Raw genomic sequence first — 23,879 nt, 5'->3', positions numbered from 1 at the left:
CCCAATTAAAATGTCCATTAACGAGCGACGCGCCTCGACGCGTCTTCCCCACGGCCAAACCGCAGCGAGCATCGCGCTGTATTATTTTGCGTGTGCCTCACCACACCTGACGATGACCACGACAACGCCGACTGCCACAAAGCAGCCATCATCGCCCAATCCAATCACCAGCATTGCCGATTCGCACTGGGGAGGCATTTCCTAATTCATTGAGCTTGTATAAAGCGATCAAACAAACTTGAACGACGACCTTGTCTGTTTCTCGTCAAATCTCCTCGTCGTTGTCTTTCTACAGTCGCTTTTCGTCCGTCTCCAAGCCGTCTAGCTGCTTCTCCTCACCATGTCCGCTGCGGCGTCGCGCCCGCGGCCGCGCCCTGCGCATGGCCTCGGCTGCACTCGCTGTGCTTACACGCCCAACGGCCGCCAGCTGATCTCCGTCGGCGCCACCAACACCATCCGCATCTTCAAGACGGGTTCCGACGGCGAGCCCACCAACGTCGACGACTGCCAAGAGCAAAATGTCAGTGTCGCCGCCACCGACACGTTTTTTGTTGCCGGCTCCGAGGATGGCACCGTTAGCCTCTACTCCCTCGACGCTCCACCCTCCTTTGAGAGCTTTCTGCTGCGCACGTCGCTGCCCGTGCGTGAAGTGGCCCTGTCGCCCGATGGCCGCTGGTGCGCCGTGGCGAGTGACGAGCTGACAGTGCGCATCGTGCGTGTTGACGACAATACGGTCGTCCGCCACCTGCGCGCCCACAACCGGCCAGCCAAGCACGTGTCGTTTGACCCGAAGGGTCGTACAGTTTCTGTGTCTTGCACGGATGGCATCATCTACGTTTACTCGCTGATCGAGACGGACGACGAGAACGAGACTGGTGCCGCGGGACCCGATGCTGCTGAAACCAACAACAACAACAACAACAACAACAACAGCACAAAAGGCGACCCGGCCCTGATTCGCAAGGTCGACGGCATCATCGGCAGCCTGGACTCGGAAGCCGACACCTCTGCCAAGGTCGCCTGGCACCCCGACGGCCGTGCTTTTGCCGTGCCGACGCCCACGCGTGACATACAGGTCGTCTCAAAGCACGACTGGGAGAAGCAGCGCGTGTTTGCAAATGGCCACGACGGCGAGATCACCGCGCTCGCCTGGTCGCCCAACGGCGCACTCCTGGCATCCGCCGGAAAAGACGGCAAAATTCTCCTGTGGGAGACCAAATCCCAAAGCGTTGTCGCCCGCTACGACTACAGCGGTGTCCAAGACATTTCCTGGCACCCGACCAACAACCTCGTAGCCTTCACAAACGGCGAGGGTGAGGTGTACATCTACCCAGATTTTATCACCGCCCAGTACGCCGTGCTGCTACGGTTGCCCACGCAGCCGAGCCCCTTCATCCACGACCCGCTCGGCGAGATCTCCGCCAACGGCCTTGCCCGCCGACCACAGCAGCAGCGGCCAGACGGCAGCCGCAATGCTGGCGGTGCTGAGCAGTCGGGCCTGGTTGCCCGTGAGGCTGTGGAGGGCGACGACGACGATGAGGACCTCGACAGTTTATTGAATGGCGACGACTATGACATGATGGCCGATGATGACGACGGTTTTGTCGTGGACGACGACGGCGCTGGCTACACCATGGCCGGCGCCAATGGTGGCCGTAAACGGCCACATGACGGCGACAGCGGACTTCTCCCAGTCCGGGGTGCCAAGCGAGCCGGCGGTGCTGGCGCAGGTGGCCGCGCGCTGTGGCAGCCTCAATACCACCCGGCCTTCCAGCCCGGATCGACGCCCTGGCGCGGCAACCGTAAGTACCTTTGCCTCAACCTCGTGGGCGTGGTCTGGACCATCGACCAGGACGCCCACTACACTGTGACGGTCGAGTTTTACGACCGTGAGTTCCAGCGCGACTTCCACTTCACCGACACCTTTTTATACGACAAAGCCTGCCTCAACGAGCACGGCACACTCTTTTCGTGCCCACCACGTGGCGCTGGCGACGGATCCAGTCCATCGTCTTCGCCTGCCATGGTGTTTTACCGCCCACACGAGTCTTGGACACAGCAGCGCCTCGACTGGCGCACCAAACTGCCAGCCGGCGAATCCGTCGTCGCCATGTCGCTGAGCGCATCGTTTGTCACTGTCGTCACAAGCGCCGACTACGTGCGCGTCTACACGCTGTTTGGTGTGCCCTACCGCGTCTACCGGCCCAAGAGCACGCCAGTCGTCACGTGTGCGAGCTGGAAGGACTACGTTTGGACGCTGGGCAATGGTCCCATGGCGCCCGACGGTACCGCGCGCCTGCAGTACACCATTGAGAATGTGCAGCGCGACGAGATCTGCCAGAACGAGGACGCCGTCGCGCTGCCTGCTGGCGCTTCGGTGCAGTCCGTCTTCTTTTCCGACGAGGGCGAACCGTGCATCTACGACTCGACCGGCACGCTGTTGACACTGCTGCATTGGCGCCGGCCGTCACGCGCATCCTGGGTGCCGCTGCTCGACACGCGACAGATGGCACGTCTGGCATCAGGACGCAAACACGAGACGTACTTCCCCATCGCCGTCGCCGACGGCAAGTTCCACTGTATTATCCTCAAGGGCGGCGACCAGTATCCCTACTTCCCGCGTCCGCTGTTGTCCGAGTTTGATTTCAGCATCCCGCTGGGCCGCGCGCCTAAGCAGACTGAGACTGCTGCTGCTGACGACGACGCCGACGAAAATGCCGACGACGATGCGGCCGCCAACCGTCTCGAGCATACGTTTGTTCTACACGGCGTACACGCCGCCCAACTGGTCGACCGTCTCGACATGGACGGCGAAGGCAAATCCAAATCCTCGTACGCACTCAAAACCGCACTCGCGCGCCTCGAGCTCGAGACCGACAAGACCTTGCTGCAGCTGCTGGCACTCGAGTGCCGCGCCGGCGAGGAGCGTGGCATGCGCGCGCTCGAGCTGGTGCGGCTGATGCGCGATGGCGGTGGCAAGATGGTCGAGGCTGCCGGCAAGGTGGCCGAGCGGTACGGCCGGACGGTTCTGGGCACCAAGATCCGGGCCCTGGGCGAGCGGCGTATGCAAGGCCAGCTGGGCTTGCTGGATGACGACGATGAAGATGACGAGTAGATTCGAAATGAAAGGGGCAAGGGGTTGATGGGTGAGAACGGTTGGACCAAATTAGGGGATGGATGCAACGTGATTGATCTGCAGGGCCAACCAGAAAATAAGACGAAAAGACGAACGATCATGGGTCAACGAGCCGGGAACCGGCGAAAGGAAGCGAGGTATACGAAGAGTCGTTCTCGGGCGTTTCACTGTCTGGTTTTGTGATTTCATGCATGGCTTTACGTTACGGGATACGAATGTTGGTTGTATTTTTGGTACTGTTTTGGTATGTGTTTTCATTTTTTATTAAGGGTTTTTATTTTACATTTTTTGTTTTTATTTCCGTTTGCTTCCTGCGTCTTGTTTTGTTCATGTTGATGCTCCAAAATGATTTTGCGTTCCTCGTCTTGCGCCTCGCGGTGGTCGTTCGTCACAAAGACACAATTGCAGACGACGGGTACAGTCGATGTGATGGCCGACTCAAGGTACGTCCTGCAGCATCTGTACTGAGTACTATTCGTCTGCCGCGCAACTTTGCGCTTTGCCAACCGGGCAGCTGTGCCGCCCCTGATTCTTTTCCAAAACCTGGGTGGAACTTCTGACGTTCGTCATCGGGAACAGGCGTTCGAGCTTCTGATCTCCACGCCCTGCGACCCCTCTTCCATCGATACGCTTCTTGCTCCTTCAAACGGTTCCCCCATAGCGGACGCCGCCCTTACCAAGACACCAAGACGTATCAGTAGCTCTCTGTTGACGGACGCCTATTTGTCTTCCCCAGCTTAGTCCAGGGTTGATCTTTCATAAGGAGCGCCGCCTGTTGGTTCCCGGTTTGCTATGACCTGCTGAGAAACAAAAGATAGATTAAGGGGTGCGGGATCGACTATTGTTCCGAGGTAAGATGCGGAGTACCGTGACGAAACTCGCGAGCTGAGAGATGCTGTCTGCATTATAGGGTGACGACAGCAACTTGACAAGACAATCTATTTTCATGAGAGGCACCAGGCTGTGAGCGGGGGAAAAGGTATAAATGGCAGACCCAACAGACAGCTTCCACTTCGGTCCTGGAGGAAACCGACAATATCATCCGCAGGACGAATTGGACATAATGGCCCGGGGACTATAACAGTACAATATCGTGAAGAGTGGTGTATGCAGTACTGCAGTATGTCGAACTCCAAGAAACCCAAGAAAATGCATTGCCATATGAGCACAGTACGGAGCATCGGACCATTGTTAGATAATTCAATGTCAAGAGGCTGATTCGGCGATCGTTTTGTGTCAATATCTGCAGCAGCTGATTGAAATACGACGCTTTTGTTGTCGCGCTGCTGTCATAATCGCAGCTTCCCTACATGTTAGACCGAAACAGGCTACTCCGTAATCAAAAGTCTATGCAGGGGCAAAGCATTGACCAATTTTATGTTTATTTTTGGTACTCTCCTATTTATTGTCTCGAGGTTAGTTTTAAATTGTACTTTGAAAAGAAGCCCCAGAGAAACAACTTTACAAATGCTTAGCGTTGCAAGCCCTGGTAGAGAGCAATAGGACTGATTACCTCTGCAGGTGACGAGAGGAGGAAGAAAGGGGGCGATGGTAGGTAGATCAGGCAAAACTGGTCTTCGCGGGTTCCAGTGAAGAAGGTTGACAGGTGATGAAACATTGAGCTTTGACCGCTAATGAAATGGGTTGCATGTTGCGCTCAAGCACACAGAATTCTGAATTGTGTATTTTATGTGTAATTGCTACAGTACTTTGACCAGCTTTCTCTGATATTTGAGAGCTGCCAGTCGCTTTGCAAGAATGCTCAAAAGCAGTGCCAAGAGCCGAAGGATGGGGTTGCATGGGACCGTCCTCGACGTTCTCTTATTCAACATACCGAGTCTAAAGGCTTGACCGGTGGACTAGCCTCTTGCTCCCCACGTTTGGGGAACATTTACCTGCGAGATCCGACAAAGCGTGCCGTGTTAGCAAGTGTGTGACTATTGGTTTATGTCTCGAGCCGTGGCCGGACAAACGTTTTGAGTACCGTGTCGTAATTTCCGTGCCGGCGAAGTATCTGCCTCATCGTAGTTCGTCTTGTCACAGTGTTTGCAGTCCAGCCACAAGGTAATTAGTCGACGGGTGTACCATGTACAGTATAAAAATAAATAAGTGCTTACCGAGGTGCGGCACCGACCGGCAGTTCGTATATTGTTTCTCGGACGCAGCCCTCCTTGGTCGTGTTTTCAAAGAATTTGTGTACCGAGAACTCCTAGGGAGCACCGCTCACGGGCATCCGACTCGGTACATGATTGTATGCTTGCGTGCATTTGTACATGCACTCGGTGCATGTCTGTCTAGAACGAGGGCGGGGCGCTAGACAGACCACAACATTCACCACGCAAACCACATACCAGGGATCTGGGGCGTTTGCTAGGGCGTTTGCGAGTGAAGCTGCCGCCGTGTCTCTTTGCGTTCATCGCTTTCCGCTGTATGTCGTAGTTGATTGATAATTGGCTCATATGTCCAGTCGATATCAGATCCATTCGTAGCCTCGACGCAATCTTACCAGAAGGGAGGGCAGTTACAACTGAGACTTCGGTATGGTACGCATGGGGGTGTAATGGCCGTGGCGTGTTGTATGCCATCTGTGTCTTTCTGTCTTTATCCACGCCGCGTTGCCGTCACATGTAGCCTCCTTTCAGCGCTATCTACTTCTCATCGTCGTGGCTTTTTGTATCACCAAGCCGAGCACTTGTCATCTGGGCGTGTGAATTTAGAATATGTCCGGGGAAACCACCAGTAGCAGTGAGCGTGGGGGCTGTTGCCGACATCAATATGGTCTGGCATTGTTGACAGGGATGTGTGTGATTTGTTGTGTAATAATATGTGCGATGCCTGAATTGAGGTGCGTGGGCCTTGTGTGACACATGCAGCATTTTTTGTGAACTATTTTGTCAGTTGTCAGTTCTCGTTAAACCATGAGTCGGGTGTGGGAGTACCGACGTAAGACAAGGCCGAGGGCTCACAAGGTAGTAGAGAGCGGAACTGCCAACGAGAGCCGCGGACAAATCGAGAGCTCGTCACCATTGTCAACGGAAAATTCCCCGATTCTGATCAACTGTTGGGAGAAAGACAGGGGGCGCCAGACGCTGATCTGCCAGGGCTGGCCAACCCTTTCTTGTGTCATCCCGAGCAGAGGTCTCGCTGTGCCCGAGGGTTTTGTCGCACAGCATTTCGGGTACGCTGCGCGGGAACTTGGGAGTGCGTGGCTTCTTGTTCTAGGCAGAATGGCGCAACGAAGGCAGATGTTGCTGATGGCGATGTAACTTGTGCCGGTCGTCGCCATTCCTTGCGCTCCTTCTTCCCTTAAGGTGCAACGCGTGTTGTTCATTTTCGTTGGATCCTTCCCTTTTCATAATTTGGAGTTGTTCCGTCGCCACCTCTTTCTCATTTCTGGCAGGACCAGTTTGCACACGGGTTATTTTACAAGAAGGGGCGGACCATGGAAAAAACGCAGCTGCCTTTCTTGGACAAGATATTGCACACAAGATGGCAGGACCAACTAGCTCGAATGTCCTTCCTATTTCGGCAGCCAGACTTAACACCACTGTGCTGCATTGTGAGGTTGCCGAAGCGAAGCCGAACTTCTAAAGAGGAAGGGACATAAAGAATATGCCCTGCCATAAGGAAAGAACAGTATTTGGCCAAGGACATAGTGCAAAATTCCATTCTACGCATCGCACTTACCTTACCACAATTGGCCTGCCCCGTAGTTCCCTACGATGGATGTTATGACGACGTCACACCCGATCGCTCCTTCTTATAGCAATATCAAGCCGTCCAATACGACGCACTGCATCCCCCTCCTCTGTCCCCTTGACCGCCCATCTATCCTTCGCACTCTGGAAAAAATATCAACAAACGGCAGTGCCCCAATCGTCTCTCCAGTGTTCTGGACTCGTCCCCAATGGTACCACCCCGTTCTCAAGCTGCCTTGTCTGTCAGTGTCACCAGAGATTGGTTAATGTTACTAACAAGGCAGGGCCAGAAAGTCCGCGCAGATCTCCTTCTGTACAGGTACATCGTCACCCTTGCTCAGCCACGAGATACGGTCCCTTCATTTCCATCATTTATGGAGTATGTCGTATTGCTCCCGTTTTTAATGTGTCGTTGTAGCATAGCCCTACGCCGTTAGTATGGCCCCTTTACGGAATAGAGCCTCATCTTTCCAGAGACGTCCCAGAGCCCCTGACCTTCGATTGGAGGTAGGTTGGAATACGATACAGCATTCCAAGGGAGTGCTTTTGAGTGCCGCTTCTATCAAATGTTACCCCAACCAATGCACATCGCAAACCTCGATATCTGGCGGCTTGTCTTTCCGTGGACTGTCTGTCGACCCACCCATACACACCAGTTCCTTCGCTTCCGCTGGCTCCTTGGCTTTGTAAACATTGCCGATACTCGATAACCTTGCGGCCGACACTTTACGTTGACCTTCTTTCAGCCCAATCTGCACAAGCAAAAGGTTCCACAAACTCCCACAAGCTCTTGCACATAGACAGTAATATCTTACCAGGCCAAATCCGTTACCAACCATTGCTTACCAGGACTGTGTCGTGTATCCTGCTGTCGTGCAGATTGGGCTTTGGGCACACTTACAGGCTGATCGACAGCTCGTGAGCGGCGTAACAAGCCAAACCACGGCAGCCAAAGCACGAGAACCAGAACCGGAAACAGAGAGGGTCCCAGACGACGATGAAGACCAGACGGTACCAAAACTGCACAAACAAACGTCGTTAGATCGCCAGTTTCCCAGTCGGAGAAAGCAATGAGACAGTCCCAAACTTGCTATGTTCTTGGGTCCATTACTGGGGACGTTTCCAACGTAAGACCCACCGCTTCCACGCAAAGCTTCTACGATGTAAAGTGCTTCTGTTGACGTTTCTGCGAATAACACAGCTTTTCCGTTCCTTTTGATTCTCCACTCCCGTTTCCCGTCTTGCGCAGGCTTGTCAAACTGTAAAGTCTCACTAACCAAAAGGTGCCACTTATGGAGTCACTAGCGGGTTTACCTGGTGATATTTTTCGTCGCATCCTTCCTCCCTTTTTCCTGCGTTAGCGCTCTTGGAAGCCCGCTATTCTTTCCCATCATCCACGTTCGTTACAAGTTCCGAGACTCGGCTATGGTGTAATGTCAACACCCTACTTTCGGGAACACTGTCTACAACACACTGTCAACGCAGTCCCTCTGGACGCTCCTCCGGGTCGAGACTGCGCCTAATAGCCCAGCTCGAGGTGGTCTTCAGCCTCTAGGAACTCAGGATACGAGGGTCCTAAGTAGCGACTACGCCCCAGTTAAGACTTCTGGAAGGCAAGCGAGGCGAGCTAGTAATATGCTGTAAGTGTAACTCTAAGTTCGCTCCCCTCCCTTCCGCCCCCATCTCACCTTTCTTTGTGGCCACCCCTCCCCCATATTTTTTATCTTTTCGTCCTCTTCCTCTATCTTGCCTCATCGCCAGCTTTGTGTCCTCGAGAGAGCCTTTCTAGTTGCTCTTTTCCCAGTCTTCGACTCTCTTATTGTGCTTCTTCCAATACATTGCCCACTTGCCCGGCCGTCCCAGAAACGAGGGATCAATCCTCTTTCTCCAAGGAATTACAAAACGGGTAGCATGCAGTGATAACCAAATCCACGACCTTGCACAGCAGTGGGTTGTGTGGAAAGGAAGGCGACTGACAAAATCCTCTGGCGAATGCAAACCAACACGTTATACCCTGCTTCAGTCCACCAGAAACCAGGCATATGTAACATTCCCTACTTGCCTCTTGCCCAGGTAATTACTGAGTATAAGTACTAGACTTGGTTGAGTCAACTGGTCTCGCCAGATGCCAGATGCCCTATACCATCACTAGTGCTGCTTTCTTAAAACACTCGATCCGAGTTAGCGGGCAAGTCTCTCTGAAGTTGGAGGCGATCATTCACAGTGCGGGCCGAACACAGCTACGAATTAACACCTAACAAGATACACACACGCGAAACATACGACATATTATTTCGTACCACACAACGCAGTTCAACTGACAAGCGACTTATTGGGACCCCGCGTACAATAAGCCGTACGCATACGCCGTTCGCCTCTCACACAAACACGGAGAACACACAGACAACGAACAAACTCCAACCGCTGTATTCGCGCCTTGTTGCCACGAATCCCATCCCACATCTCGATTTCCGGACGCCTCCGACCACTGTTCTATCCGTGCGACAGCCCCTGCTGCATCATTACCTGTCCGTCCTGTCTCTCCTGCACAGAGGGCGCCTTAAAGTACCCCTGGCCAGCCATTTCCAGGTGTGTGCGCATGTTAGAGCTTTTGGTCAATTATTTCAAGACACATTCTGCCGAGCAATACACGTGTTCCTGGAGACAGAGGCAGCAATAGCCACAGTAGGGTCCTGCTGGAACAATTCAGCACGAAATACAGTTGCAGGACAGGACACAATGCTCGACATTGTCTGTTTTGCAAGATCCTTACATTTTATCTTACATGCTCGCCCATCCCGCCACCACTAAATAGGAGCATCCGATAGAGCAAAGATCAACCCGCCGCCACCCCCGACCTGCGCTGCTCTTGCGCCCCAGAACTCGCATCTCACCTCGATCCCCTCTCCTCTCCCCCTATCCTGTCGAAGCACCGCCCAGACCTCCTTGAACAGCACGACGCAGTCTCGCAGTGCAGGTAGGTGGAGTCGTGCTGCGCTACGAATGCGCTAGTGTATGTTCGTTCCGCCTTCTTCGGTCTTGTCTTCTTTCTGTGGAAAGACGAAAGAGCTCTGGGACGTAAGACGACTTCTTTTCCTCTTTCTTCCCCCGTCATCGTCCCTTCCATTGCAAAACTACTCGCACAGTCAACAGGACAACTGTGCTGCAAATCCCGGGCCAACTGCGCCTAGTGCTCTGCTTTCTGTTCTCTTTCCTTGTGTCTGTATTTCGTACTTTCAATCTATTTTCCGTTGTTCTTTCTTCCCGTCCTCACGTCTAATCTCCCATTCTGCTTCGGCTCCTCCTGCGAGGTGCCTTTCCGTCACCAATCAGCACGCACGGTTGATTCTGAGGAAGCTTGGGACAGGCCCTTCTTACGCTTCTAGATCTTAGTTTCCAGTCGGTATTATTCATTTTTACCAGTCCGTCCCTAACACTGTGCGCCACCATTCTCCTCGTCTTTTCCATCCCCTCCCTCTTCCTGTTGTACACCTTTTGTCCTGTGTATACTTTTTGCCTGTCTTAGTCCCTACTTCCTTTTCGGTGTACGACATAATCGCGGCTTAATAGTCATTCTGTTTCTTTCTTTCTTTTATTTCTCGTTCTCTCCTTTTTCGAGTTTTCCCCTGCTCCTTTCTTCGACCTGCCCCTTTTTGATCCCGCATATACCAGGCCCGCCCGGCTTCGAATTTTTCTCCCCATCCGTCACATCCATCGCATCCATTGCACCCGTTGCATCCATCTTGCTGGTTGTCGTTCTGACCGGGCGATAGGCCGCACCGAACGGCTCCATTCTCGAACTCGCGGCACAGCGCAAAGTGCAGTCGCAATCGCATTCCAACCCACGGTCGATTTTATACTTATTTCGGCTGTTTCCTACAACCATTACCTCTCCGATACCATTGTCGCTCGCTTCTAGCCGTTGTCGGTTGCAGTGCTCGACGACCATACACGAGCACCAAACTTGTCGACGTGGATCAATTGCGCAAACTGTGGTCTTCGCTGGACCACTCTCCACGGACAGGAGTGGCGCACGGTTTTCTGCGAAAGAGGGAATAGGGCAATAGAAGACGAGCAACAGGCGAGGCCTGGATTGAAGATACCGGGACGCGCGGCGAGAGACTCAGAGGCCGAGAGAGAAAAGGAGAGTGGCACAGACAGATTGAGCGCGCGCGCGCGCCGGACGAGCTAGTGGACAGGACCAGCTGGCTGAGTGTGTATATGTGGTCAAGCAGCAGGCTAGCTTTGACACCTTCCAGCTTCAGAAAGCAATGAGGTTCGTATGATCTGTGTGTCTGTTTTTGCGACGGCTTCCTGGCGAGAATTCTCCCTGATTTGGCCCACGCCCTTTGGCCCCTTGTCGCTTTCGCCTTCCCCTCTCCATGTCGACAATGCCGCATCGACTGGCACATCCTGCGCATCACCGCTAACATGTCTTGCCTTTCTCGAACTACTAGACAATGACCGCCGCAACCCAATCCGCACACCTCCCACATTTGACTGACAGCCCTGGTGAGCCAATGGCTTCACGAACGATTCCGATAATGACGCCCACCATCCAAATGTCTGCTCCTTCGCCGGGCGACCCAATGGAGATCACAACTCCGACGAACAGTTCGCCCGCGCCGGCGCAGCGCTCCGACGACAAAAGCCCCGAACGCGAAATAAACGGAGCTTCCAACGAAAACTCGACGACTGCGGCCAACGGCTTTGGCAATGGCAAGGGTGACTCCACGTCTCCACCTGAAAGTGCCGAGCCAACGCCCACGAAGCCCGAGCCCAATAGTACACACCTGGCGGCCCCGTCGGCGTCGGGAACCAGCGCCGGCTCGCAAATACCAGCGGCAGCTGCGCCCGCAGTACACCAACCCAAAATTGTTCAGACGGCCTTTATTCACAAGCTATACAAGTGAGTTTGCTGCTTCTCATGTGCCCCACGCTCTCCGCCACGGCCCGGAACCGCGCTCGTAGCTAACCCTGCGCGAAAATAGCATGCTGGAGGACCCGAACATCCAACATTTATCTCATGGTCAACCTCAGCCGAAAGCTTCGTTATGTCGCCTTCGCATGACTTCTCTAAAGTGCTTGCGTATGTTCTTTTGTTCTTCTCCCCGCGCCCGACGCAAATCAAAGGATTGTAACGGAATCCGGCGTTTTGTCTTGCTAACCGGCCATACAGCCAATATTTCAAGCACACCAACATCTCGTCCTTCGTGCGCCAGCTGAACATGTACGGCTTTCACAAAGTTAGCGATGTTTTTGCCAATGGATCGGACTCGACCACGCTCTGGGAATTCAAGCATGGCAACGGCAACTTCAAACGTGGTGATCTAGTCGGGTTACGAGAGATCAAGCGCAGAGCATCGCGGCACTCTCTCGTCCATCGCGATTACAACGCACAGAAGGCGCCGCAATCGTCACAACCCGGAACGCCAGCGGAGGCCATGCCGATACCGGACGGTTCGGACCCGAGAATGTCAAGCCTGGACCATGCGTTCTACAACATCGAGTCTCGGCTACAGCGCAACGAGGAGGCGATGCACTATATGCACATCAAGCATCAGGCAGCTATGGACACCATTGGGCGATTGCTTCACTTCAACCAAGAAATGTCCCGTATCCTCATGAACATGATGCCACCTACGGACAGTCATCTTCACCGGGACGTCATCGCCTTGCAAGGCGAAATCCAGCGACAGGCAGAGATGGCCCGGGGCCTTGACGAGTCGCACGAACATCCTTTTTCCAGCAGCCGGCCGTACTTTGCCAACGTCGACAATGCTCCCGTGTCTCCGCGACAGATGCCCCAAGACGACCCGAGACGCTCTAATCTCAGCGTTCCGCAGCAGCGGCCACCCAACTTTCACCGGCCGCCAGTACCTTCGAATCTCTCCATCAGCACACGGCGACCGTACGGCTCCATCGGTGGAACGACTCAGTCCTCTCCGTCCTCTGTGCGCCCACAGCACCCACCCCCGCCGCCTCCACCGTCGCAGCACCCGTTGGCCACTGTTGAACCGTCACCTAACATGGCACGCCGCCACACATCGGCTGATATCCGTGCCCATGGCTGGCAACCGACCAATGCCCCTTATCCACCCACGGGCGGCCCTCCGCTTCCTCCAACACAGTATCCATCCTCACCCAGCAGAGCGGGTCCTCCCGAAGACCAGCGCATCCGTGACTCCTTCTCCGCCTACTCGCTCCAGTCCGCGTCACAGCCCCATTCGCGGCCGGAAACACCGCCACCCACATTGCCGCCATTTGCCAACGGCAGCAACCACGGCAATGGCAACGGGCCAGACCTTGGCAACTGGTCGTGGGCTTCGGCCAACCGCAGCAACAACAGTCTCAACATCAAGGACAGCTCGGCACCACCCACCAGGCGTGGCAGCATGGCGCATATTCTGAACCCGACCGATACGGCTGAGCGCGAAGACGAGGATGGAAGCCCAAGAGAGGACGAGCGCAAGCGTAAGCGCATGGTATGACGGCAGTGTCCGCATGTGTGACTCCCTTTAGCCAACTCCAGGTAGTGCCTACGTGCTCGGTTCATATTTTCACCACTTTCTAGTCTCGATTTTGGATACATGAACCTTTGTTTTGATAACGAGTTTCAGTTTGTTCTCTCGTCTTTGGATATTTGAGGCATTGTACTTGTACGGCTTCTCCCATTTCTTTCTGTCTTTCTTTTTTTTCCCTATGTTTGCGGTCGCATTTTGCAAGGAAGTCTTAATATCGACGCGGCATTGTGGTTTTTACATGGGATCGGCCGTGGTGCTTAACATGGCGAGAACGGACATCCAGGACGGGCGAAGGCTTCGAACAAAAAAAAATAGGGGCGTGGGACTCGGCAGGACCAAGATGGTTCTCTCAGACTGCATACGATAACGGCCTAATGTCTATATATATCATTGACGACAAGTGGTTGGTCTACCGGGGAAGGAAACAAGAAACAACATCTGACAATCATACACCAGAGCTCCTAGGCGAGTTCTGGCACAGCATCTATTAACATCCCGGGGGTTATCTGAATTTTCTGGTATGCAAGAGGGCATCACCATATACCATTGGGAAGACTGTTACACTTCATTTTTTATTCTTTATTTTTTGGAAGGAGTGTGTGGTTTGCAGTTCTTAATGTTGTCAGTTGTTCGATTATGTATTGATTTTTGGATTATGAGTTTTTTTATATTTCGAAACTGTGAATTGGTACGTTCCACAAAACGAAGACACGGTAACTTTTTTCAAGGACATTGGCATTCTTGAAAGCGAGACGCGTCATTTTATTGGGCATGTTAACCACAATACGCCGTAATATATCTCAAAACGTGGCAAAACGTGTTCGTCTGATGTTTGAGCCCCTAAGCGCAGAGGAGCGCCGTCGGTTGTCGCTAAATCGCCAGGCTGTTTAGCGCCTTTGTTCCCCCCATTTAGGCCTAGCGAGGCTGTTTGGCGATGGCCTCAGCCTCGTGGAAATTTTTGGCGTAGCTAAACTTCTTTCCAACCTCACTCGAGACTGCTTTTTTTTTCTTTTTTTTTCATCCACATCGATTCCACCCGCCTGCGTTGTAACAAAGACTAGAAAAGAAAAAAGACTGGAACGTATACAGAGCATGGCGTCCGTTACCTCGGCCAAGGCCGGCAGCAACAAATCCACCGGCAATCCGAACCCAACATCGGCCCAGTATGCAGCACAGCGTGGCTCGATTGACATGCTGATGCGCGCCAAAGACACAAGGCCGCCGACGAGCGCAGCTACCGCCATTGTCCGTGGCGAGGCATCGACAACAAGTTCTTTGGCGCCGCCCAAGAGGAGCTTTCTCGAGGCTGTGCGTGCCCAGCGACAAGTCCGCGTGCAAGAACTTCGCAATGCGCCGAAGCCCAGCGGGTCTGTCGGAGGAACAGTGGCGGCGGCGTCCACGGCGACAGCCGATCCGTCCAATTTCCACAAGGTCAGTGGTGGTGGCAGTTTCTCGGCGCTTGCAACAACCAAAGCCAAGGCCAAGGCCAAGGCAAAGGCAAAGCCACAGGCGCAAATCAACACGGACTGGGTAGCAGCATTGGCCTCGCCATCCTCCATCACAGGCACCAACACGGCCGGGGCAGTATCCGTAGCGACGACGACATCGACATCAACGGGCCCATCATTTTCACAGGTTCAGGACGAACTCGAGGCCGGCTTCCAGAAATACAGCCGAGCCAATCCACTTGGCGGCGTGGGCACGGCCCGCGGTGGGAGCGATTCCGAAGGTGGTGTGCAGAACCCGAGTCAGGGTCAACAGAGCCAAGGCCAAAGCCAGAGAACCGATGTGCCCATGACGGCAACAGCACGAAATCTCAAGGCGCGGCAGCTCATGGTTGCGCCGCAGTCTGCCTCGCGACGGGAGGATGAGAGAATCGCCGCGACCAAGAAAAAGCACTACAACAACGGCGGCGACGATAGCAGCGACGAGGACGTTGGGCGGAGTGCACTGGGACGCAAGAAGGCACGCAAGGGTTGAATAGCAGATGGAAAACTGTCGGCCACAGCACGACAGAGCAGATCCTACACAAAAGAGATGGCACCGGCTGCCGAGTCATGACGTCTTGCGATATACGCGAGTCGGCGGCAGCCCGGTGACACAAAATGCGATAGTTGATTCGAGCAACACGGGAATCTTCGGTCTCTTCCAGATGGGCTTGCATCGGCTTACGCAAGCTCCCCTCTCATGGGAGACAAACTGGTCGTTGATCCCGCTCGTGGGAGGACTTGGAAGCAGGCGACGCGAGACTTAGACTGAGGCTATATTCTCAAATGGTCTATCTATATTGTACCACTTGTCCTTCGCTGTCCGCCGGCATTCATAAAATATCAAGTCATTTTCCCTGTCAATCATGTGTCATATTTTTGTATATTGTCGTGCTACATTCTGTTTCACCACCTGTTGCTGCCTACTGTGCACGCATATGTGCATCTAAGCCCCGTCACTTCTTCATCCACGCATCCACGGCGTCCTTGTAACTGGGCCGCCACCGAGACAGCGGCTCGCGGCCTTCGGTAATGTCGCCCGCCGACCACAGGATGCGCTTCTTGTCCATGGCTTCCGTCACGTCGTTGTCTGGGCAGATCACGTAGAACTTGTTGGCCTTCATCGCCGCCAGCAGGTAGTCGACCACCTGCTCGGGCCACCACGCGCCCTCGGGCTTCTTCGGCCGCTTGTCCGCGTCGTCGCCGTGCTGCTTGATGGGGTCGTTGCCACTGAGGCCCGTAAACGTCCAGCCAGGCACGAGCAGGTGCACGCCCGTCTTGGGCTGGTGTGCCTTGCTGTCCTCTCGGGACAGGTCGTACGCCAGCTGCTCGGCGATCGCACGAACAGCGGCCTTGGAGGCGTTGTAGGCCGGGCTCGTGCCGGGCGGGTTGGTAATGCCCTGCTTGGAGCCCGTGATGACAATCGAGGTCGTCGTGGCCGTGGGCGCATCGTTGGCCCGGGCGGCCGTGGCCTGCACGACCGGAAGCAGTGTGGCAATGCCGTGGATGACGCCCCAGAGGTTGACGTCCAAAATCTTGTGGAACGCCGCGACGTCCGTCCACGGCGTGCTGCCGCCGACACCCGCGTTGAGCACGAGCAGGTTGACGCGGCCCTGCAACGGCCCGCTGGCGTCCTCGACGGCCGACCGCAGCCCGGCCCAGTCTTTGAGCTGGGACACGTCCAGCGTGTGCGTCGTCAGCGAGCCAGACGCCGACGCTCCTCCGTACAGCGTCTCGGCGAGCTGGGCTGCATGCTTGGGCGTGGCAGCCAGCGACGCGGCGTCCTTGTCGGCCACGAGAACTCGCATACCGCTGGCCAGGCACTTGGCGGCCAAGGCAAGGCCGATGCCGGAGGCGCCGCCCGTGATGACAGCGGTGTTGCCAGGCCCGAAGACAGACATTGTAGTTTACTTTTGATAGCTGAAAGGTCGATGAGAGTTGAAAACTGATGCCAAGTTCAACATACAAGAAAAGTACAATTTGGTACGAACAGAGAGACGATGAGAATAGTGCCTGAGAACGGGGGCGGGATGGGATGATGATGGCAGTCGCTCCTTCTATTTGAGTAAGAGGCGCGACGAGATAAGTTGGCAAGCTGGCAAGGGCAAAAGTCGGGGGGCGCCAAACAAGCGGCACCTTCCCAAGCTGTAAGTGAGCGGCTCCGCAAAATGCAGAGTGCCGATGTGTGATGTCAGTTCGGACTTTAATGGAAATGAACCGGACGATTACAAACCACGTTTGGCAAAGGTAGAATGGCTGCGCATTACACCAACCTGGATGCTGCTAGTGGTCATAGACTGTGTTGAACAAATAAGAAAACAAAACGAAAACCGTTGGATAGAGGTATGGCAAGATCAGCAAACTAATACTACATGACAGTTGAAAGAAAACACCTGATAAAGATAAGAGACAAGGCGCAAGGAATAATGACCTCTTTACGACCCGATGCCTCAGGGCCAAACCAGCAATCGACAATAGATGAGCAAGGAAAAGAAAGACAAGAAAGACAAGAAAAACAAAGATTACACAAAGCAAACAAACCAAGCAAACAAACCAAGCCTGGACTCCTTCCCTTGACACATCCTAGTCCCAGAACGTCGCCCGCTCCCCGTACTTGTAGCGCTCCTACGCGGTCCGCGGAATGAGGGGCTGCTTGGCCAGGTGCAAGTTGACGCTCTCGCGCGCGTTTTGCGACGCCCACACGCTGCCCTTGCCGCCGCGCCGCCACGCCTCGCCCGCCAGGTCGCTGCCAGCCCCGCCGCGCACCGACTCGCCCATGATCATGTCGAGGTCGCGCTTCTGCGAGCTCAGCCACTGGCGCACAAAGCGTGCCGGGTCGCGTGCCAGTCCGCTCAGGAACTCGTGCTTGCTCTTGGACATGCTGATGGCCTGCACCAGCACGGCCAGCTGCTCGTCGAGCACGCCCACGTCGCGCAGCAGGCCAATGTACTGTGGGTTCTGCACAAACGGCCGCAGCTGCGCGCGCAGCGGGTCGTCGACGGTGACGCGCACGTCGTAGATGGTCGGCTGCGGGTTGTTGCGGTGGAACGCCTCGTCGACGCGGATCGTGTACGGCAGCTGGATGGGCGGCAGCGGGCGGATGTGCGCGTTGACGTACTCGTGCAGCATCGGAACATAGCCGATGTCGTTGTTGACGAGCCTGCGCAGCAAATCGTCGCACCGGAAGTTGCGCTTCTCCTCGTCCTCTTGCAGGTTCTGCAGCCGGATGTACTCGAACAGGCCCATCACGGCCTCGGCGCGCGTCGCCTCCTGCATGTCCACAATGTCGGACAGGACCTCGTCCAGCGCAAACCGCTCGGGCTCCTCGTACCGGAACAGGTTGATCACAATGTTCACGTTGTCGTCGCCGGGCCGCTTGAACGTCAGCTCGTCAAACTCGGGCACCGGCGCCGGCGGGAGGTTGGGCTGGCCGGGCGCGTTGGGTGGCCGTTGCTCGGGGCGCTTCCATTCGACCGGCCGCGGCTCTGCATCGTTGGCGCCGTTTTGTGCCGCTGCCCGTGATTTCTTGACGACATACTCCGCCGACATGGCACGGAAAAACTGTGTAAACCGGTACCGAGGCGGCTTGGCCTTCACAGAAGCAGCGTCGTCCGTCTCCATCGCATCACCACCGTCGGCCTCGTTGCCGGCCTCCTTGGCGGCCTTGCTCTCGTCTGTCTTGGTCTCGTCGGCGCCCTCGGCGCCCTCGTCGTCGTCGTCGTCGTCGTCGAGGAGGCGCCCCTCAATTTTCACGCGGTACGAGGCTTCTGCATTGGTCGAGAAATCAAAGCTGTCGACGTTGACACCGGCGCTATCCGTCTGCCACAGCTGGTTTTCGACCGTGTTGCTGACCCAGATGCGCAGTGTCTTGTATCTCTGTAGGCAAAAAAGTTAGTCACAAATTGAGCTTCAGGCCTAGGTGGTCCATGGGCCGATCGCAGCGTCCGTGGAATTCGGGGGCAAACCCACCTTGGGACCATTGCGCTGCACGCTATCCACAATGTCCAGCCGCTTGCGCGTCATCGTCGCGTCCAGCCGCCGCTCAAAGTCGCGCAGGTCACGGTACCGCTGCACGCCGTCGCCCACCACGACGTCCTCCACGCCGTCCGGCATCGTCTTGTCCGTAGGCTTACGGCTGCGTCGCTTGGCCGCCTCAATGGCATTGTTCTGGGCCTGCTGCGCGGCGGCCGCAGCAGCCGCCTGCTGGTGTTGTTGGTGTGCCTGGTGTGGCGGCAGGTGGTGCGGCTGCGCCATGGGAACCGGCGCGCCGCCGTGGTGATGCGCTCCGGGGGCCATGGTCATGGAATGCACGTTCGCAGCGTGCTGCTGCAGTTGCTGCTGTTGATGCTGTTGCTGCTGCTGCTGCTGCTGCTGGGCGAGGTGCGGATGGTGAGGTTGCGGCGCCAATTGATGCTGGTGAGGATGTTGCGGTTGCATAGGCATCGGCGCGTGTTGTAGCATGCCGTGATGCGCCACGCCAGCAGGAGCCATCATGGGGGCTAAGAAAAAAGGTTCGGAAAAACGTTAGTGAGGACGAGAACAAAATCGGGGGCGGTTTGCCGCTGGCTATTGTGCCACTATTTTGATGGGTCCAGGTTCCTTTCTGCCCCAGTTTCGCGTTGTCCAACGATTTGCACGGCGTCGATCTTTTGTCTCCTTGGCTCTTTCTGTGTCTTTGTCTCACCGTGCCTTTCGTTGTTTCTTTTTGTTCGCCCTTGCTTGTTTGACAAGGAAAGTGCGTTGCAACGAAAAAGGGTAAGGAAGGGCGACTCAGATTGACAATGGACGACAGAGCGTGGAAAGAGCCAAGAAAAGAAGGCGCGCGACCGTGCTAGGCGGTAAATTTAGTGCTGTCGGGGGACCTTGCCGCCTAGGCCTGGCCTTGGCCTTCCCATTTTACGCTGTAGTTTTTCGTCCTCCGCAACTGGTAATACTCGAGAGGAAAGCGCCACCCAGTCGCACGCCGTATTACGTACCTGGCCCGCCGCGTCGCGCATTGCCATGGGGCGACCGCTGCAACGGCATCTGTTGTGGATAGGGACGGAAGCCCGGTTGCATTTTCGCTGTATGACACCCTGGTCAAGATCAAGAGGACGAGAATCGCTTGTCATACACCATGCACTCCGGTTTCTGTCCACTGTCAGACTAGGGAATGGTCCTCCTCGTGAAGTCAAATCAGCCTTGAGTGATGTCCCGACAGGACTTTGCCAAGTGAATGGAATGAAAGAAGCAGCTGCAAAGAAGTGGAGAGGCGAGACACAGAACAGGAAATAAAAGGGTACAAAAGAACCCCCAAAGACAACGCGGCAAAGGGCGAAGAATGAGCCTATTGCGACCAAAGACGCCCCGTAGCCACCTTAACCTGGGCCGGAGTCTCCGTCTAAAAACGAGCCTTCCTTCCCCGTACTCCGTAATTCAGTAGTTCGGGTGGGGTTCCGCTGTGTCGCAGCACAGGGCTGGCGTTGTTTGCGAAAACGGAAAGGGCAAGGTTGGCCGAAAGTTGCGATGTGATATGCGATATAGGGCCTCGTTTTTGGCCGTGGCAAGAGGAGAATCGTCAGAGGGAAGGGAGTAATAAAAGGGCAGAGAAGGGGAGAGGACACGGGACGACGCGCCTCTTTCAAACGAGCAAAGCCCTGGCCAACTTGGGGGTCCAGGAAAAAGGTCGGGCCCGCTTCAGACGGGTGTGTCTGCTGCCAAGTACAATAACGTATCTAGTACATACTGTGATATACACTCCTTGCATTAGAATATGTACCTGTACATAAGCACGTGAGCCTGGTCATGAAGTCACGTGTATCGCCAACTTTTCTTGGTCATGATTACTCTTTGTATCGTCCACAGTATCAAGTTGAAAAGATTAGACGTAGTATTACAGTTTTTCCAGCGCCCACAGTCGAGTCGCTTTTGTTTTGCGATGTTGGTTGATGTGGCTGTTCTGATATATTTCCGGCGCCATGCTTCAAAAGTAAAATGCCAAATTACAAAATGCTATGGAGAGACAGGATGCCATGTAGAATTCAAAAAGAAGGGCACAAAACAAAGGAAAAGGGGAACGGAACGGTGACAGAATGCAAAAGTAAAACAAAACAAACATGTGAACCGCATTATGGAAAGCAATCGATGGCAAGAAAACGAAGGAATAAAGGCTCCACCAAGATGATGCAAAATAAAAACAGGCCACCAAAAAAAAGTGCTTTGTCTGGTCGTTGTAGAGAAGGATAAGAACTCCGTGACGAGGCCCACGGGAGCTGTGCCGTCTTAAAACTGGGCACCGAGTCCATTCTTCGATTGCCGCTTGCTGAAGCGGTTTCGTTTCCGCTCCGAGATAATCGTATCGTCACCATTGCTCTGGCTGCGTCCGGGGTGGTTCATCCGGCCGCCGAGCGTACTCGCAGGGCTGGACATTGACGAAGACATATCGCCAAACTCCTCGCTCCGGTACGAGGCAAGAATGTTTTGCGACAGGGCGAGATCTTTGGCCCGCTCCAGAGACTCGATCCAATCTTCGACAGCGGCCATGCCACCGTCTAGAGAACCCTGCTTTGGTTCTTCGAAAACATAATGCGTGCCATTCTACAAGTCTGTCAGCAGTCGTTCCATTGTATCAATTACCACGCACACGACGCCGAAAGTGTTCCACTTACCGTATCGACACACCAAATAGGCTGTCCCTTGGCGTCAGTCTGAGTCCTCCATACACAGTCTGAATTAAGAAGCGAGATCTCTTGCTTCGCCTTCTTCTCGTCTCCGCCTGCAGGTGCGAAGACAATACGCCCGCTCGAGGTGACCATGACCAACCGCTGCCGCTTCTTCGTTGTGTTGCCGCCAAAGAATCGGGACAGTTTCTTGTGGCCGTCTCCTTCCGATTTGCCATGAGGGCTGTTGGGGATTGGCGTCGACACGACCATGAGGTCACCCAGCTTGAGAATACGTTCGTTTTGCCGTGTCAGTACCGGTGACCAGTCAAGGTCCAGTTGCGTTGGGGGAGGAAGTTCCGTAATAATCCTCGGAGGCCGTTGACCATTGTTTGGCGACATCTGGGAGCCCGCCGCACCCCCTTTACCGCTGGGACTTGACACACCCCCGGATGCACCCCTTGACGTAGGTATCGACTGAGGCGGGGCGGCCGACCCATTGAGCTGGATAACGTGCGTTTCCTGTGTCGGCGGCATGTACGGCCGAAGCCTTGGCGCCTTTGTACGCCACAGATCGCGCCCAAAAGGCTGGCCGTCAAAGAACTCGTGGTTCATAATATGTTCGATTGTCAGCCGTCTGGCGGGCTCCAGAACAAGACACCGCTCCACCAAATCGCGAGCGGCCGGTGGGAATCCGGGTGGGAATTCGTACTCCAGGTTAACGATTTTCTGGAATGTCATATACTCGGATCCACCCTTGAACGGTGGTCGGCCAGCCAAAAGTTGGTAGATTATGCAGCCGAATGCCCAGAGATCGCTTGCTTTACTTGCAGACTTATCCATAAGAAGTTCAGGGCTGACGTATTCCGCCGTACCCACAAAGGATGCTGAGCGGCCGTCGCCCTGTGACGTCAAGGAGCCGCCCGTGCCGTTGCCGTCGGCTGCTGATGGGTCTCTTGGATCGGGCAGGAGCTTTGCTGTGCCGAAGTCGGTGATTTTGACGTGCATGTTTTCATCCAAAAGCACGTTTTCTGGTTTGAGGTCGCGGTGGATGACGCCTCTTGAGTGCATGTACCTGATGGCGTCAAGAATCTGAGCGCCGTAAAAGCGTGTGCACTCTACGTCAAAGGTTCCCGTCCGCTTCAGAATGCCAAGAAGCTCTCCTCCGCTGCACAGATCCAAAACGTAGTACAGAGACTGTTCGTCCTGGAACGTGTAGTACAACCGCACAATGCCAGGATGTTCCGTGAGGCGGTTGAGTGTGTTTTTCTCGATGTTGACATACTTGACTTTCTTCTCCTTGATGATGTGCTTCTTCTCGAGCACTTTGATAGCGTACTCCTTTAAGCTTTGACGGTCCGTTGCAAGGTAGACCGAGCTATAAGAGCCCTCGCCCAGTATCCGACCAAAAGAAAAGTCTTGCACACCTTTCTTGACTGTCCTGAAGACAGGTTTTCCGGATGCGTCCACTTCCTTTCTGACACTCACGGCTGCTCCCCGCTCTTTCCACTCCTCACTGCTTTTTGACACGGCGGTTTCCATCCCGTGCGCTACAGGTGGTCCAGACGACGCAGGACCTAAGCCGGCCGGGATAGAAACGTAGCCGCCACCCATGCCCTTTGAGCTTCGTCGTGACGGAAGGGGGCCGCTTCCTGACGCGAGCGGAATGCTCTGGCGCGGTCCATTGTATGTCCGGTCCGTATGGTTCGTCTCCGACGACAGTTCAGGAGAAATATATGAGGTGGGGGGGTGTTGAGAGCGAGACTCGCTTCGAGAAGGCTGCCGATATGACGCCGCACGAGCTGGTTCAGTGCTTCGCAAAGCACCATAACCCGTGGGTGAGTTCGAAGCTGGGTCTGTGGTGGCCCCGGAACCAGAGCTGGTGTACAAAGTTGACATGGGCCTTGCGGAAGACACCGCCCCGACAGACCCGGAACTCTGTCTGTATGCCGAGTATTGCGTCTGTAAATGGGGATCGGACGGCGCTCTCCCAGTAGCTTCGGGGGTCTGCATATTGCTGAGGTGTGTTTGCGCCGACTTAAAAAGAGCCGATGCATCTTCTTGTGGTCTCCTGTGGCTAGCGAGTGGACTTGGTCCGCGGGATGGGACCTGCTGCTGGGCTGGAAGGGAAGTCGACGAGTGCGAGGCCGACTGGGAGCTGTAGGTTGCTTGCGGATCGGGAGACGCTTGAAATGGTGGGAACGCCTCCCGGGGCTCTGAATCGGTGTCCATGGTTGGCGACGCCGTGTCATCGGGGTTCGCAATACGCAAGCCACCCAAGGCCTTGGAGAGGCTCAGGTCCCCGTTCATGGCGGCGATGGTGACGGGGTTTGTCCCCTGCTGGCGGCTTTGTTGGTGCGAATGGTTCGGCTCTCAGCAACGGTGAGGGCAAGCAA

At 55.1% G+C, this 23,879-nt stretch overlaps 7 protein-coding genes across 7 annotated transcripts; 4 read left to right on the top strand and 3 right to left on the bottom strand.

Annotated features, from left to right (window-relative positions):
• Positions 1–340: 340 nt before the first annotated feature.
• SPSK_08508 (chromatin-binding protein CTF4) lies at positions 341–3,115 on the top strand (the record flags this gene model as incomplete). Its single annotated transcript, XM_016735103.1, has 1 exon — positions 341–3,115. The coding sequence occupies one exon, from the start codon at positions 341–343 to the stop codon at positions 3,113–3,115; it is 2,775 nt and encodes a 924-aa protein (XP_016588114.1).
• A 2,939-nt stretch (positions 3,116–6,054) lies between these two features.
• SPSK_10068 (uncharacterized protein) lies at positions 6,055–6,402 on the top strand (the record flags this gene model as incomplete). The annotated part of the gene is made up of 1 exon (XM_016736626.1): positions 6,055–6,402. One exon carries the CDS (start codon positions 6,055–6,057, stop codon positions 6,400–6,402), a length of 348 nt encoding a protein of 115 aa, XP_016588113.1.
• A 4,892-nt stretch (positions 6,403–11,294) lies between these two features.
• On the top strand, positions 11,295–13,325 carry SPSK_08775 (heat shock transcription factor; the record flags this gene model as incomplete). Its single annotated transcript, XM_016735362.1, has 2 exons — positions 11,295–11,743; positions 12,014–13,325. The coding sequence occupies 2 exons, from the start codon at positions 11,295–11,297 to the stop codon at positions 13,323–13,325; spliced, it is 1,761 nt and encodes a 586-aa protein (XP_016588112.1).
• Positions 13,326–14,450: 1,125 nt separating this feature from the next.
• On the top strand, positions 14,451–15,338 carry SPSK_09666 (uncharacterized protein; the record flags this gene model as incomplete). Its single annotated transcript, XM_016736238.1, has 1 exon — positions 14,451–15,338. One exon carries the CDS (start codon positions 14,451–14,453, stop codon positions 15,336–15,338), a length of 888 nt encoding a protein of 295 aa, XP_016588111.1.
• A 463-nt stretch (positions 15,339–15,801) lies between these two features.
• Positions 15,802–16,746, bottom strand: SPSK_09615 (oxidoreductase, short chain dehydrogenase; the record flags this gene model as incomplete). Its single annotated transcript, XM_016736187.1, has 1 exon — positions 15,802–16,746. One exon carries the CDS (start codon positions 16,744–16,746, stop codon positions 15,802–15,804), a length of 945 nt encoding a protein of 314 aa, XP_016588110.1.
• A 724-nt stretch (positions 16,747–17,470) lies between these two features.
• On the bottom strand, positions 17,471–19,339 carry SPSK_08882 (uncharacterized protein; the record flags this gene model as incomplete). Its single annotated transcript, XM_016735468.1, has 2 exons — positions 17,471–18,721; positions 18,815–19,339. 2 exons carry the CDS (start codon positions 19,337–19,339, stop codon positions 17,471–17,473), a joined length of 1,776 nt encoding a protein of 591 aa, XP_016588109.1.
• Positions 19,340–21,106: 1,767 nt separating this feature from the next.
• SPSK_08534 (3-phosphoinositide dependent protein kinase-1) lies at positions 21,107–23,793 on the bottom strand (the record flags this gene model as incomplete). Its single annotated transcript, XM_016735127.1, has 2 exons — positions 21,107–21,421; positions 21,493–23,793. 2 exons carry the CDS (start codon positions 23,791–23,793, stop codon positions 21,107–21,109), a joined length of 2,616 nt encoding a protein of 871 aa, XP_016588108.1.
• Between the last annotated feature and the right edge of the window lie 86 nt (positions 23,794–23,879).

This window comes from Sporothrix schenckii (assembly GCF_000961545.1).
Source record: "Sporothrix schenckii 1099-18 chromosome Unknown Cont44, whole genome shotgun sequence".
NCBI lineage: Eukaryota > Fungi > Ascomycota > Sordariomycetes > Ophiostomatales > Ophiostomataceae > Sporothrix > Sporothrix schenckii.
The sequence above is the reverse complement of the archived record's forward strand: the minus strand, read 5'-3'. Positions and strand labels throughout refer to the sequence as shown.